Raw genomic sequence first — 13,676 nt, forward strand, 5'->3', positions numbered from 1 at the left:
GTCAGGCTGTTTTCACTGTGCCTTACATTATGGAAAAAGTCTTGCTACATTTTGGTTTAGCAACATATGTTTTTAGAAGTTCCAGCTACGTTTGATGAAGTCAATGTAACAGGTAGCTATGGTAACATCTGACTGTGGGCCGATCAGACAGCTCGATCTTTCATGTCAAATACTAAGATAATTGTTGGCTTCAAGCTTACAAACCCTACCAAATATTAAATACTCTAACCAAGTGGCCTTCGTGAATAATAGATCAATAAGAGATCAGTCAACATAAGAAAAATGTTTAACCTAAAACAACTGAGTCAACCAAAGAATGGGTCAATAGATGCCTTCGCACTTTGAGGACCTTATTCAGTCACACCGTAAACTCTCAGGCTACACAATTAAATGGATGAGTCTGTGTATTTTAGTTTACATCTAAGCTCCAAGTGGTTTCCTACATCAAACATATTTCACTGGAAAGAAAAAGAACCTGAATTAAATTAAAGAACCTAGTTTTACCTGATCACAGGCGCTATGGTTTGAAAAGAAATAAGTCATTTGAAATGACTAAACAGCAAAAATATTGGAGCATTTTTCCCCTTGTTTCTATGTTTAATTGCAGAAGGAGTCCTAAGTAGACTGGACAGATGGAAATTATGCTCACTGTTCAACCAAACAGATCGATTGTCTCTGCAAAAAAATTAAATAAATTCTTATTCACTCAAGGATGGCATAAATACATTCATTACATACTATTAACTAAGATAATTCACTATGGCTCAGTTGTGTTATTTGTATTCGGGGAACATTCTCAATATTGGAAGCAGTGGCAATCATAGCATACACACAAAAGCAGAGCTGTATGAATATAAAAATATTCATGTAATTTCAAGACTTTATTTGTAGTTTTAATCTGAACTATCAACAACATTCAACAGATATACAAATTTAAACCTGTATAACATCCAGATTTACAACTGAGAATGAGTAATTTCTTATTTCATTGTTCTTATTATGTCTATTTGGACCTTTGTGTCTGAAATAAAGGCTGATGATGTTAAATTGTAACGGCACAGAAAGAGAATTGAAAATAAGAGTTTGATCAAAGGGAAATGTCAGAATATTCAAGCAGGGAAATACTGTATGTAAGAACAGCAAAAAGTTCACACAATATGCACTTAGACACTGTTTTATGTCATGGTTTAGACTAATTGAAAGTGGCTAAATGTCCAGACTTGAATACTGGGTAAATGTAGTAGACTGCATTCTATGGGCCCGTTTGACTAGTTGAAAAACATGCACACGTGTAGTTTTGTGTTGTTTATATTTTGTTTTGCAGGCAACGTCATAGAAAGTCTTTGCTTGGATTATTCATCTATTTATTTTTTTGTTAAATTCAATGAAAATATAAATCAAAAGGTTAAAGTGCTGCAGTTTTACAGAACTACTGTAAGTGTGTGTGCGTGTGTGTGTGTGGGCTCCGTCTCCACTGAAGATTATTCAAGATCTTTTCAGTGAACTGAACAGAACAGATTCATTTTTGAGAAACTAGGCAAAGTATGTGCACCAACATGTGCACGGTTCATAAAAGCCTGTGAAACCCCTGACTCGATAGAATCTGCAGCAGATGCCATCACAATCGTAACTGCATTTAACATGTTACCTTGACAACCTAAATTGAGTTACAGATCAATAAAACTGAGATAAACTAAAGTCTAATCTTTCTATTACAGATACATTAGCAGGAGATAGGGGGCAAAGGGAAAATTTGTTTCTTTGCTAATGGATTTTGTAATTGCCCCGTTGCTTGGCAATTTCCAACGGTTCCTTGCTGCTGATTTTCTTCATGTTTCAGGAGACTGTAGAACATTAGTCGCCTGCTGCACTAAGTGAATAATGACCTTTGAACTGAAAGAAAATTTTTTGAAAAGGAAACTCTAAAGTCTCACACCAAAAACACATTTAACAGAAGAAAGCAGGAAGCAAACTAATATTTCAAACATAGGGATTTATATTATTGCAAATATGACAATTTAATTGTTTTACTACCATCATGTACATGTAAACAAGATTTTTACTCCCTTTCAGCTTGTCATAGTGGACGGAGAACAGTAACATTGATTCTGTTTCTGATGGTTCATCACAAGTCAGCTGAAGCAGCACATTCACTTAAATAGTAATCACAGGGATGGAAAAGTGCAGGGCTCCATACATCACAGGAGGGCATGTATGAGGTCCAGAGAAATGGAGCCTCGCATGCTGGCAGAGTAATGGAAGAGGGGTGGGGCAGGTGGATGTGAGAGTCAGCAGCATGTTTGATAAGGCTGCATTCTTGGGCCGTGTGCTAATACACTGCTTTGGAAATGGATCTGCCTCTAGGTCGGGAAAGCTGATTTATTTAATGGATCAAAGAGATGCAGGGGGTACGGGCAGTTGATGTAGAGTACTTATTTGTAATTAGTTAAAGATTTGAAGGCTAGGCCAGTTAGATCTAACCCAAGAGCAGAACAAACAGGACGTGGACAATGTTTATTTGTTCACTTTTACACATATCAATTTTATCTTTGCATTTCTTATTTGCTTCTTAAGTGGATCCATTTTAGTTTGTCTCGTTCTAATGACTATACAGATTAATTAAACATACCCTCAGCAAATCTAAATGCATGAATTATCTGTGTTTGCAGCTAAGACTTGGTAAGACTAAGCCATTTGTGGTACAATGCTGTGTTAAATACCTTTCTTTTCTTGAAGGCTTGCCGTGCGAGGTAACCTCTACAGGCAGCTTGGAACAGGCTTAGATTACGCTTGGTCTGCTCATCCCTCTGTTCCTCCAACTTAGCCAGAGTCCCAGCTCTGAAGAACAACTGGAGCAAGAAAAATGGTATACAAATACATATCAGCAAAAGGAAATAATATGACGGACCATTTAATGCTTACTTTAGCCTAGAGGGAATTAGATCCAGGACACTGCTTTAATGCGCAGCACAGCAGTAAAGTTAAAACGGAAGTGAGTTAATAGGTAAATAAATGTACTGAAACAAAAGAAAAAAGAAAATCAATGAGAAACAGTGTAATCCACAGACAAGAGAGCCTTATCTAAGTGATAAAGCTGAGATTATGTTATTATCTCGTACTATCTGCCTTGTCTGTTTAGAATCTGGGCCAAAGGTAAAACACTGGTAAACAGCCCACTGAAAATAATCTCATCACAGTTTGTCTATTCCTAAAAGGGATTAGGTACTTCAGATACATTCCAAATGTGATGGCAACAAGCTACAAAAATGACCACCAAAGTTCCCTCTACGCTAGTCCCAGTGCTTTATAAATAACAAATCTACATGTGATCTATTAACAGAGGAGCAGCTAAAAACAACTGAGGCTCTTCAGTCGAGAAACCTCCAATCCAGCACAGAGAAGTGATGCACTGAGTGACATCAGGGATTACTACCTTTCAAACCGCTTCAAGGGCTTGAGCAGAAGTATGTCTTTTATCATCATCAGATGCACACAGTTCTTTTTAAAATGTGGGATGCTATTTTGTTGTTCCACATGTGGCTATCTCTACAGGTAGATTTTATCCTTTGCAGAGCTTTGAATCCACTGCTGGAAGGTTATTTGAGGCTGGTGTAATTGGCATGCAAGTGAGACAGGTTGCTATGACGCCAGTGGAATGCTTTGTGAATGGCCAACTGTGCTTGTCTACTTCTGAGCACATTTCACACTCTAAAGTGTGGCACCATGGGAGGCTGCCTCCAAACCGTTCTTGCATCATGTGTTTTAAAAGGTTCTTGTACAAGGCATATTTCTGGGAGCATAGGATCTACTGTTTGGCATGTTATTGTTTGCTCTGATTTCAGTTTCAGCTGATGGCCACTCTCCAGATAACATGATTGAGTTAGGGTTAGGGTTTCTAAGCAGTGCTTACCACGACTACCGTACTACAATCATGGGGGAAAACAAAGGCGGCGTCGGAATTGAGAATTTGCTCCAGTGACCCAAAATGAAAGAGGGAATTATTTTCTCACTGACTGCCAGGGTAAAGACATACCTATCACTTAGCCACTGACTACGAGGCTAATCGAAGGGACAAGGTTTGGCAACTCTCCAAAACAGGATCGCAAACTAACCTCAAAGAGGGTCAGGTGTAATGAAAAACACTTCCCCACACAGCAAGTGTCATTCAAAAAGAAGGTGTACTGCAGCTCTGTTGTTAGCGTTTAGAGAGGATAGAAACTGGCAGTGATTCAAAGCAAAGGTTCATTCAGTATCACTAAAGATATTCATTTCTGTAAGATGTGCTGGCATTACTCACCCTACTCAGACCCATATGGAAGCTGCTCTTCTCCAAATCCAAGGACTCCAGTAGCTCCTCCACAGCCTGGGTGAAAATGCACATGTGTATACACACACACACACACGCACACACACACGCCAAGTCTTTAAACAGCTGGATCCAGCATGAATGTTTACAGACATAGCAAAAGTTCAGTAGTCCACAGTTCCCCAAAGCTGTTAAATTAGTAGTACAATGCTGTTTTCATTCTGCCTTCACACCTATTTTCACATTATTTCTTTTCTTTTTTTTTCCCCCAAATGAACTCAGTAAGCGCAAGAAAAGTCAGAACATCCACAAACCAATTACAACTTGTCCCCCAGAATCCACCTGCTCCTGGCTCATTCATCATGACTCACTGGGTTTGTTAGCTCTTATTGCAGCTCAGAACAAACATCCAATGTAGCAGTGCACCATCAGCCAGCTGGGCGCCTCACTTCTGCCTGTCCATCTACCAGCCCTACCATACTGTAGTTTTATTGTTGCCACAGCCTTTTCGCTCTACTTGAGCCTTTAGCCTGAAAGACTACATCTAGATTACACCAGGAGAGGTTTGCCACGAATACTGAGGGGCTTTTGTTTGTCAGTGTTTCCACAGATACTCAGCCCCAATACACAGACTCAGGAAAAGAGCTATACTCTTCCTTGACCCCATTCTTTTGCACTCTCTCAACTCTCTTTGGAAACCAACTTTCTTATGTTTCTCCTCTGCACTTTAACTAGGGACTCTTTTACAGAGGATCAATAGGCAGAACACCCTCATTCATAGCTAAATATGTAAGAATGAAACTTAGCTAAAAACGAAAGCAACACAAAAAAAAACTGTATGTCAAAGAAACAGGACCTTGAAAGTTATTTATGGAAGCTGTGATTACAAAAGATCATATATATATATATATATATAGATACATCTAGTTAAAAGTACATTTCTAGCTTTGATTGCAGTAAAACCACAATTCTGATCTCTCTCTCTTTCAGGGGCATGACAGCGTCTAAGTTAAGTTGATTAGGTCATTACTATAGCTCTGACAAATGTCTATTTCTCTGTCCGGTGGCTGCTGACAAACCAGGGCCAGATGTAATGAAGTTGCCTCTTCACAACATCAATCTTCCCTGCGCTTGGCACCTGCTGGAGCCGTACATTTTACTAGCTTTCTTGCTGATTGACTCACTCTCTTCTCATCCTTTACAATGTAATTCCTCCCATGCTTCTTGGTGAGATGCGGAGCAAGCACATCGAAGCGCCGTCGAAACTCAGAGAACACCATGTGATCGGGGTAACCTGGAGAAAAGTCAATATTGAATAACACTGTTTTCTGCAAATATATGTGCGAGAGCATTCATCAATTTAAGGTGACCTCCTTGCAGAAAAACTAAATTTAGATAAATTTTCCCTCCAAAACATACAGGTAAGGAAGTTCAAAGTGATTGTGATTTTTTAGTGATAAGATTTAAACAGCTGCATCACCTTGCCTGTAGATTCTTAGAGCATCAAGAAGCTTGGATCCACGTATCTGAGCACGGAGCAAGGCTACATCTAGCTGCATTAAGCTAGAATCTCCAGTCTCCCCTTGAACCTCACTTTCCCCTGCTTTGAACAGGGATCCACTAAGAGCCTTCAGGGCATCCGCCTTGGGCAATATGCAGTGAACAAAGTGGATCCTTGACCTCCGCACCATGTCAAGAAGAGCATCCTGGAAAAGATAGGGCAGAGTCAGGGACTCTGATAAGAGTAGTTCAGCAGTACATGACGCATCTTCCAGTGATGTATCTACGTACAGTACAGGCAAAAATCCTGACATCTTTTATATGTATGGGGTAGTTAAAAAATACTCCTTTGCAAAAGTGTCAAAGCCACCCTTTGTTTTCCAGGGATATCATGCCAGGGTCTCACTACGGCTGATGTACTGTACAATGTATACCACACTCTGCAATACAAATCACATTAAGCTTAAACAGCGTCAGAATTCTGGCTTTAAGTTTTTCAGTTATTGAGAAATATACACATTTTCAAATAAAATCCATAAAAAGACTCGCTTTTGGGGTTAGAAGCGTTGAACATTAAAGCAGTAGCAGAGCAGGATTCTGTAACAAGAAGTTTGATATAATTTTTTGCCAAATGAAGCCCAACTACTGGCCTTCATCTCCACACTTTTCTTTTGATCTGCATAACGCAGTCTGTGAATGCTGTGAGACCCAAAGTAGACTCTAAAACACATTCACAGCTTCCCACATTAACACCCATAACTTAGCTCACTTCAAATGTTTCAAAACTTTACATTAATATTGGGGAAAACGGATGATGTCAGGCTGATTTGTTCTCTCCTCTCACCACTTGAAGCTTTATCTGGATGCACAAGGACTTCTTCTTGATAGCAGCTACCCCTGTGGTGAAGGTCTTCCGCATGCTAGAAGCCCTTCGCAAAGACAGCTGGGAAACACCCTCAAGACCAGCGATGGAACCAGACAACACAGTAGCTCCACCTGATCGGCTCATGAACAATGACCTGATGTTCTTCCTGCAGAAGACACAATGCCTCAGCAAGATTCTTGGTAACTTTGGGTAAAATCAACGCTTCGTGTCTACTGTACAACACCAACAGCTAGCTAAGTTTCCATTCATTAACGAAGCAAATCTAAAGAGATCTTTTAAAAAGCTCAGACATGTGACCATAGAATGATCTACAGTGAATGAACTAGGCCCCGTAGTGTCGCCAGACACTAGCAGTAGAGTTTGAGTGGTTGTAATTCAGTGGTAGAAGAAGTTGTCCTAATTTGACATATGGGATCCGATCAAATAGTCTTTTTTGTTTAGGAGGGTACCGAGTGAAATGGCCTGGAACTATCTAAGCAGTAGCGATGATGAGAGTTGCTTGAATTCTCTAAATACTAAGGAAAGAAGCTTAAACCCATCTTTAATTATCTCTTTTAGCAAAGTAAATAGTGGATCATCCTTTATGAAAGAATTCTGTTCCACAATTTCTTGCAACCGCAACTTTCAAAGCAACACTTGATTACATTTATCCAGTCGCACTTACTTAAACGTAAGTGGATAAATATGAGGAAAGGAGGGTGGGTATGAGCAGCCTGTGAGACTGGATTTTACGTCTGTCCTCTTTTTTCCAATTTTACCCATCAACCTTGATAAGAAAATAGTATTTTATATCATATGATTAAAATATGATATTTACATGCCATAGCAATGTGATAAGAATGGATTATGAAAAAGTATCTAAAGCATTTCTTGTAGCATATTTATTAAATATCCACTGCTGACCCACATCACAGCTTAGTGAAAGTGTGGTTTGTTTCCGCACTTCTTTTTTTTCTCTAGTATTTCACCATAACCGAGAGCTCTTACCTCAAGGATGGGGAAAAAAAAAGACAAACGCTGCGGTGGACATCCAAAATAGGGTAAATGGAGATATATCGTCATCAGGAATTACGTTTACCTCACAGAATATCGAGGATATTACATCATATCTGAGAAAACTCTGATCAGTCAGGTCAGTTTGTGTTTTCATTGTAAATGCACATCAAAAACAGTAAAAGAAACTCGACTAATTATACACTCCAGCTGCATGTGTGACACCTACTTTTGGGAGTCCTGCAAGAGGCTCAAAGCATTGGCTGAGGCAGGATTTTGTTTGGCAAAGTTCAGCCACCCACGGGCATCATACTCCACCCAGTCAGTCCCGTGACTATGGCCCAGCAGAAAGTGATGTTCCTTCTCACTTCTCAAAAGAAATGTGTGACCTGGTGGGAAGATAGGATTAGTGGTTACTTCCCCAGAGTCACTGTTCAAGGAAGATGGACAGGAAGAGTTTAGAAAGACATGTATACCGTCTGCATGAAGAGTTTATCAAAACCAGCACATTTATCACTGCTTGATCACTCTGGTAAGTGCCACCTGTCACAAACCTACGTAGATATTACTGATATAGGGATAATCCCAGACTGTCTAGTCCTTGTTCATTCAGTTTGGAGGAGGAATACATAGGGCAACGATCCAATTCATAAAGCTTTTGGTGTAGCTAGCCAATAACAGAATTCCCTGTTCCATGCACTGGCCATTGTGTAAATATAGATATATATTTTTAAAGTAATTAAAGGAAAAATCAACATTGCCATCAGATAATGGCCAAAAATTCTGTTTTTTTCTAAACCTTTCTGAGTTCTGTCGTTTATCTTTTTAGAAGCTCGTACTTTGGGATGGGATTTCTGCAACTTACATTACAATTGCAATACTGACAAAAGTATTACTTAGATAACATGTTACAGCAAGAGTTGATGAAGACTAATTATCAACACATCATGTTTATCAAAGCTGGCTACATGACAATTACAAATAATATGATCATTTTTGCATCAAACATCCACGTTAGGATTTTCAGATTTAAAATAAAGAGTCTTCTGTCAATTTATTGCAAACGGTGCGCAACCTTACGTATAGACTTTAATGCGAGTGTGTCTGGTCAGTCCTCACCTTTACTCTCGCCCTCAGCTGGTCCATAGTAGCTAAAGAGACGTCCCAACAGCGTTTCCTCTGATCCCCCAGGCTGCAGAGCCTCCTCCTCCATCAGCCACAACAGGCCTCGTGCCTCATCTGTTCGAACTGTGCGCACCTGTTTAAGAAATGGTTATATACACATATGCTCAGGATCCACAGTAAAGTCCAACTGTGGACTGAGAACATTCAGTTGCACCATCAATCCGGTTTTCAATTGTACCTGTTTGACCTCTGTTACCAACTGTCTGCCTCGACAAAAACGTAGAATAATGTCACATGACAAATAGGCCACCTTGCCACAAGGACATTACCCTTGTTTAATGGGAATGCATTCATGAATCAAGGGTATACTTATTTAGTTTTTATTATTCATCCACTTCCTGGGTACATAAAAAAATAAATTATTATGTAAACCATCCCTCAATTGCTGGTTGCTTGACTCTGCAGTCAGGCTCTTGAATGTAAGTATAAGTAGTTTGCTGTATGCTTTTCCCATCTGAGCCATTGTGAAAGGCCTGATAATATTATTAGCACTGAAAATTGAAGTTTCAAAAGCATTTATGGTCCCTGCGTCCTTCAGCCACTGCTGCAATAATGGCATCATCAATTCATTTTTCCCTTATAATAAAAGCGGCAACAGAAAGTAGTTAATAAACACACAGAGTAGGGCGAGAGAAGGGATTAAAAAGTAATACAATTAGTGATACAATTAGTACCAACAGAGAGAAGGAAATTAAATCCACTCCAGCACCAATGAGCATGGAATAAGTGCACGACAGAGGCTGTTCATATCTTCCTGTAAGATACTATGCAAGTACATGTAACTTTATCAGGGGAGTCTGCTCACATCATAGCATCTTTTATGGTTTGTATTTTCAGAATCAAACAGCATTACAGTTACAGATTTAAGTGGTATAGTTTTTTTACCCAAAGACAAGAAAGACAAGCTACTACTCAAGATACTTCTTTTTTTTTTTTTGAAAAAAAGATCTTCTCGTTAAGGTAGCCGAGTTAGTTGACATGGTTAATACCTGGAACCAGCCTGGGAAGCCTTGCTTGGAAACCAAAAACTCTTTTAGCACCTATCAGGAAGTTACACTGGAGACATCCTTATCAGCAGGGCACACAACACTGACTGCAAATACAACACGGGGTATCAGTTTGGAAGAGACATGTGATAACTACGAGGCTTGCAATGAATTCAACATTGAGGCTGTTTGTGATAAAGGACATCTGAGCTATGACAGAAAAAAATACATGTGTGGGTGAGAAAAATCTTTGATCAAAACGTCTTTTCAGTCAAAGCAACAGCTCTTTAGAGAAGACTTTAGAAATAACTCGGGTTTTTTGTATGTTTGTGGGGTGTACAGCAGCTCACAGCTTCTGATGACATTCCCATCATAGGAGGGACCCTTTAGAAAGCAACATGCTCAAAGCAAACACGTTGGAATTATAGCAACGTGATCTATGATTCTTTAAACCCTGCCATTTCTGTTTCCATGGTGCAGATCAAAGTCTGCAAAGGCCAGATATTGATTTTCCTTCTTGAAGTCAATTCTCTAACCTTTCTTTTCTGTCTTCTACCCTCTTTTTCTAGCCTCTGCAGAGCCAGTACTGTATAACATTAAGACAGCTTATGATTCTTTAACAACAATCATTTCTGAATTATGAAAGTCATCCAGTGATTGTCATGTTAAAATGGGCAACAAGGGTCAGGTTAGATTCGAATAAGCATTCAGAGGCAAGTTATAAGCATCACTTCCCGAGCTATGCACGAAGGAAAAAACAGGAAACTGTGCAAATCGTCACTGCAGTGTGAAAACCACCTTGAGGAAAACAGAAATTAAAAAATGTAAGATTAGAAAAAAAAAAAAAAACACTCACTAATGCCTGGCTTGAGGTTTGGTCTACCACTGCCACTGAAAGAGATGAGCTGGGCTCCATGTCATCGAAGGAAATCTCAATGTTCTCCTGCAGGAAGAGAGAAAAGCAGTTTAATGGTAATTAACACTGTGCGGTGGTGTTCAATTTGCAAGAATGAAAATAAGAGAAACTTATTTTAAAAAATCTGCCTAAATCAAGTTTGGAGCAGAGTTTTTCATTCATTTTAATGCAAGTGAGGCAGTTAAAGCTCTCCTTTGGGCAGAGATGAATATGTTTAATCAAGAAGAAACTGATATTCATGAAAAGACAAAGTAGGAAACGGTTCTTGGCTGTGCGTGGTACGCAATGGGAAGATGTATGAATGTGAGCTGAAACTGTTGACCGATCCTCCATTAGCCTTCTGAAACACAGCCTTTATGTGACCCTGGCTCTCGTCAAAAAAATAAATAAAATAAATCAACGCCAGAGCTTAGAAATCCATAACAATGAGTTAAAAAAAAAAAAAGCAACACATTTCACTGCTCACTTTTATTGTGATAGATTCGGTACATGGGTGTAATTAATATGTACAGCTATTTACAGTACAGTTAGTCTGACAAATGATTAAGATTGAAGGCTGGAGTCACTAATCAAACAATAAAAGAATAATAATAGATTAGAACTGTTCACTTCACTGATATTGACTTGGATGCCTTTGCAGCAGTTAGGGGCCAGTCATCAAGTAAGATTGCCTTTTTATTGTCTGTGTACTTTACATAGATGCCAAGAGACAAACATTCTGAAGATCATTTTGGAAATTATGAATAAACAAATGCACATGGCATTAAAAAACACTAATACTTAACCACAACAAATCTATTCTACCTACAAAAATATCTGGCATTTACTGTGACAATTTTACCTATAGGTAAATGGAAATGCTAAAAGGGTCATTTGCCGTTACAGATGATAACATTTCTGGGGTGAAGTGGAAATCATTACACTAAATTACCTTCACCAGAGCAAAAATCGGCATGTAGCAGCTCACTGTGAGAAAGTGCACGTTGCACGAGAAATGGTTGGAAATGTCAGTAATGTGGCCATGACACAGGCCTGTGTTGGAGTTCACTGTGTGTGAAGCAGTCTAAATGATCTTTTTCTTTTTTATACTGTGCATGTGCAGCCGAAACACAGAAATGTTACACCAACGGCTTCACCACTCAACAGCATTTAAATCAAAATTACAGAGCCTGGACCTGTTGTTCACATAATCCCTTTTTGACCTGCCTGTCGCTGTCGCTGTTAACACTATGTGCCGTTTTTAAATGAGTTTGACCCAGTTTGTGATGAGTTTTACGGCTTCTTCTTTTCTCAACTTGTACTGACAGGAGAGAATTACACTGCACAGATTTATGCAACACTTCATTTCACTCAAGTTCCCTTTCTCCCAGGCAAAGGACGTGGGTGGAAAAATAGGTGGAAAGTCCCTGGATCCTTGTTCACAATATTTAAAGGAATAGAATCAGCATTTCTGGTTAACTAGTGGATTATCAGCCAAGAAAAATATTTCGGGGACTTTGTTGTGACAGCTGAAAGGGGCCAATCCATTGTAAATTCAAAAAATCATTTGTCCTTAAATAAATCCTCGAGGTTGACTGCACACAGTTATCACGGCCCAGTCCTGGTAGAATGAGCTCAAAGGAGGACAGAAGAAGAATAGTCTGTTCATCAGGGAGCAACACCACGGCTGTGCAGCTGGGCGTGTCTCAAAGGCTGCTGTGAGTAACTTTACTTTGATCTTGGCAGAGAAGGTGAAGACTGGCATCACTAATGAGCTCTAACACATGAACTACTTTGACTTGTCACAGCTTGTGACAGGTGTGACGGAGAGCATGTCTGATGTGTGAACACATACACTATTCGAGTTGGTATATCTGAGAGAACATCGCAGCCAAAGGAAAAGAGAAAGAGGTGGGAGGAAGACGGGAGTGAGGATGTATGTATGCACAGAGCATTATCCTTCATGTCTTTACCTCTTTGTATCTTTCCAGTTCCTGAACAAAGGTACGTTGGTAGAAGAGGCTCTGGAGACGTTCCTGAGTGTAGTTGTGGCATAGGTCTTCAAAGGTTGTGCCGCACTCACGTTTAGCTAGCCTGGGGTTTTGAAAGCCTGGTGTGTCCACGATGATCAGAGAGCACAGGGAGTGCTGGCTGGATTTCAAGGCCCTTAACAACACAGGGAAAAGCCGTACACAAGCTCGAGTTTAAAAAAATAAATAAAAAATAAATAAAAAAAACAGCATTGCAGTATGTCAGACTACTTTTATTGATTAAATTCACTGCATAAGCCCGAGCTTCAACCTCCCTCTACGACCCCAACTTTAACCTCAATTAACATAATCCTATTTCTTTGCTGCAGCCTCAGTCCAAATCAGAAAGTGAACATGGGCACTTGTATTCTTAAAAAAAACAGCTGAATCCATCTTTTTCAAGACGCTGTGGTTTCCAAAGATAAATATAAAGATGCATAAAAAAAATCAATGTTTTTTTTAAAAATGCTTGTCTTAATAATACAACAGTTCTGCCAAAAACATGACATGTGCAATTCAGTTTAGATACTAACCGGTTTATCAAGGAAATGATGACAGTGAAGAGTTCAGAGTACAGCCCAGTTGCCATGGCCTCCAAGCACTCCATGGCTGTAGCTTTGGATCCTGGAAGCAGCCAGAAAATACACATCAGTAATTACCATTTCAAAATACCTCAATTGTCAAATAATACAAGAATAAGATATAGAAGAATGTCAGCATCCAACTAAAACTATGGGCCCAGTGTTTGCTCCTCAAAGGAAATGCAACAGCATCATACTTTGACTGTATAATACCCAGAGGCATAAAGTATCCAAGCTGTGCCTGAAATTGTCTTTTTAGAGCAGTGTCATTTAGGACTCAGGTGCTTTGGAACTGGTCAGACCAAATTGTGCAA

General features: G+C 39.4%; 1 protein-coding gene across 3 annotated transcripts in view; it reads right to left on the reverse strand.

Annotated features, from left to right (window-relative positions):
- LOC140279834 (unconventional myosin-XVIIIa-like) overlaps window positions 1–13,676 on the reverse strand; it is a 59,815-nt gene that overhangs the window by 26,556 nt on the left and 19,583 nt on the right. For all 3 annotated transcript variants that reach the window (XM_072375034.1, XM_072375033.1, XM_072375032.1), the window contains 10 exons: window positions 13,315–13,405; window positions 12,725–12,917; window positions 10,713–10,799; window positions 8,805–8,943; window positions 7,915–8,074; window positions 6,651–6,837; window positions 5,787–6,012; window positions 5,491–5,600; window positions 4,298–4,363; window positions 2,721–2,849 (listed from right to left, as the gene is read on the reverse strand). In XM_072375034.1, the coding sequence (XP_072231135.1) occupies window positions 2,721–2,849; window positions 4,298–4,363; window positions 5,491–5,600; window positions 5,787–6,012; window positions 6,651–6,837; window positions 7,915–8,074; window positions 8,805–8,943; window positions 10,713–10,799; window positions 12,725–12,917; window positions 13,315–13,405 (1,388 nt within the window). The remainder of the gene's footprint in view (window positions 1–2,720; window positions 2,850–4,297; window positions 4,364–5,490; window positions 5,601–5,786; window positions 6,013–6,650; window positions 6,838–7,914; window positions 8,075–8,804; window positions 8,944–10,712; window positions 10,800–12,724; window positions 12,918–13,314; window positions 13,406–13,676) is intronic.

The sequence above is a fragment of the Leuresthes tenuis genome, unplaced genomic scaffold, assembly GCF_036924035.1.
Source record: "Leuresthes tenuis unplaced genomic scaffold, fLeuTen1.0.hap1 SCAF_21, whole genome shotgun sequence".
Classification (NCBI taxonomy): Eukaryota; Metazoa; Chordata; class Actinopteri; order Atheriniformes; family Atherinopsidae; genus Leuresthes; species Leuresthes tenuis.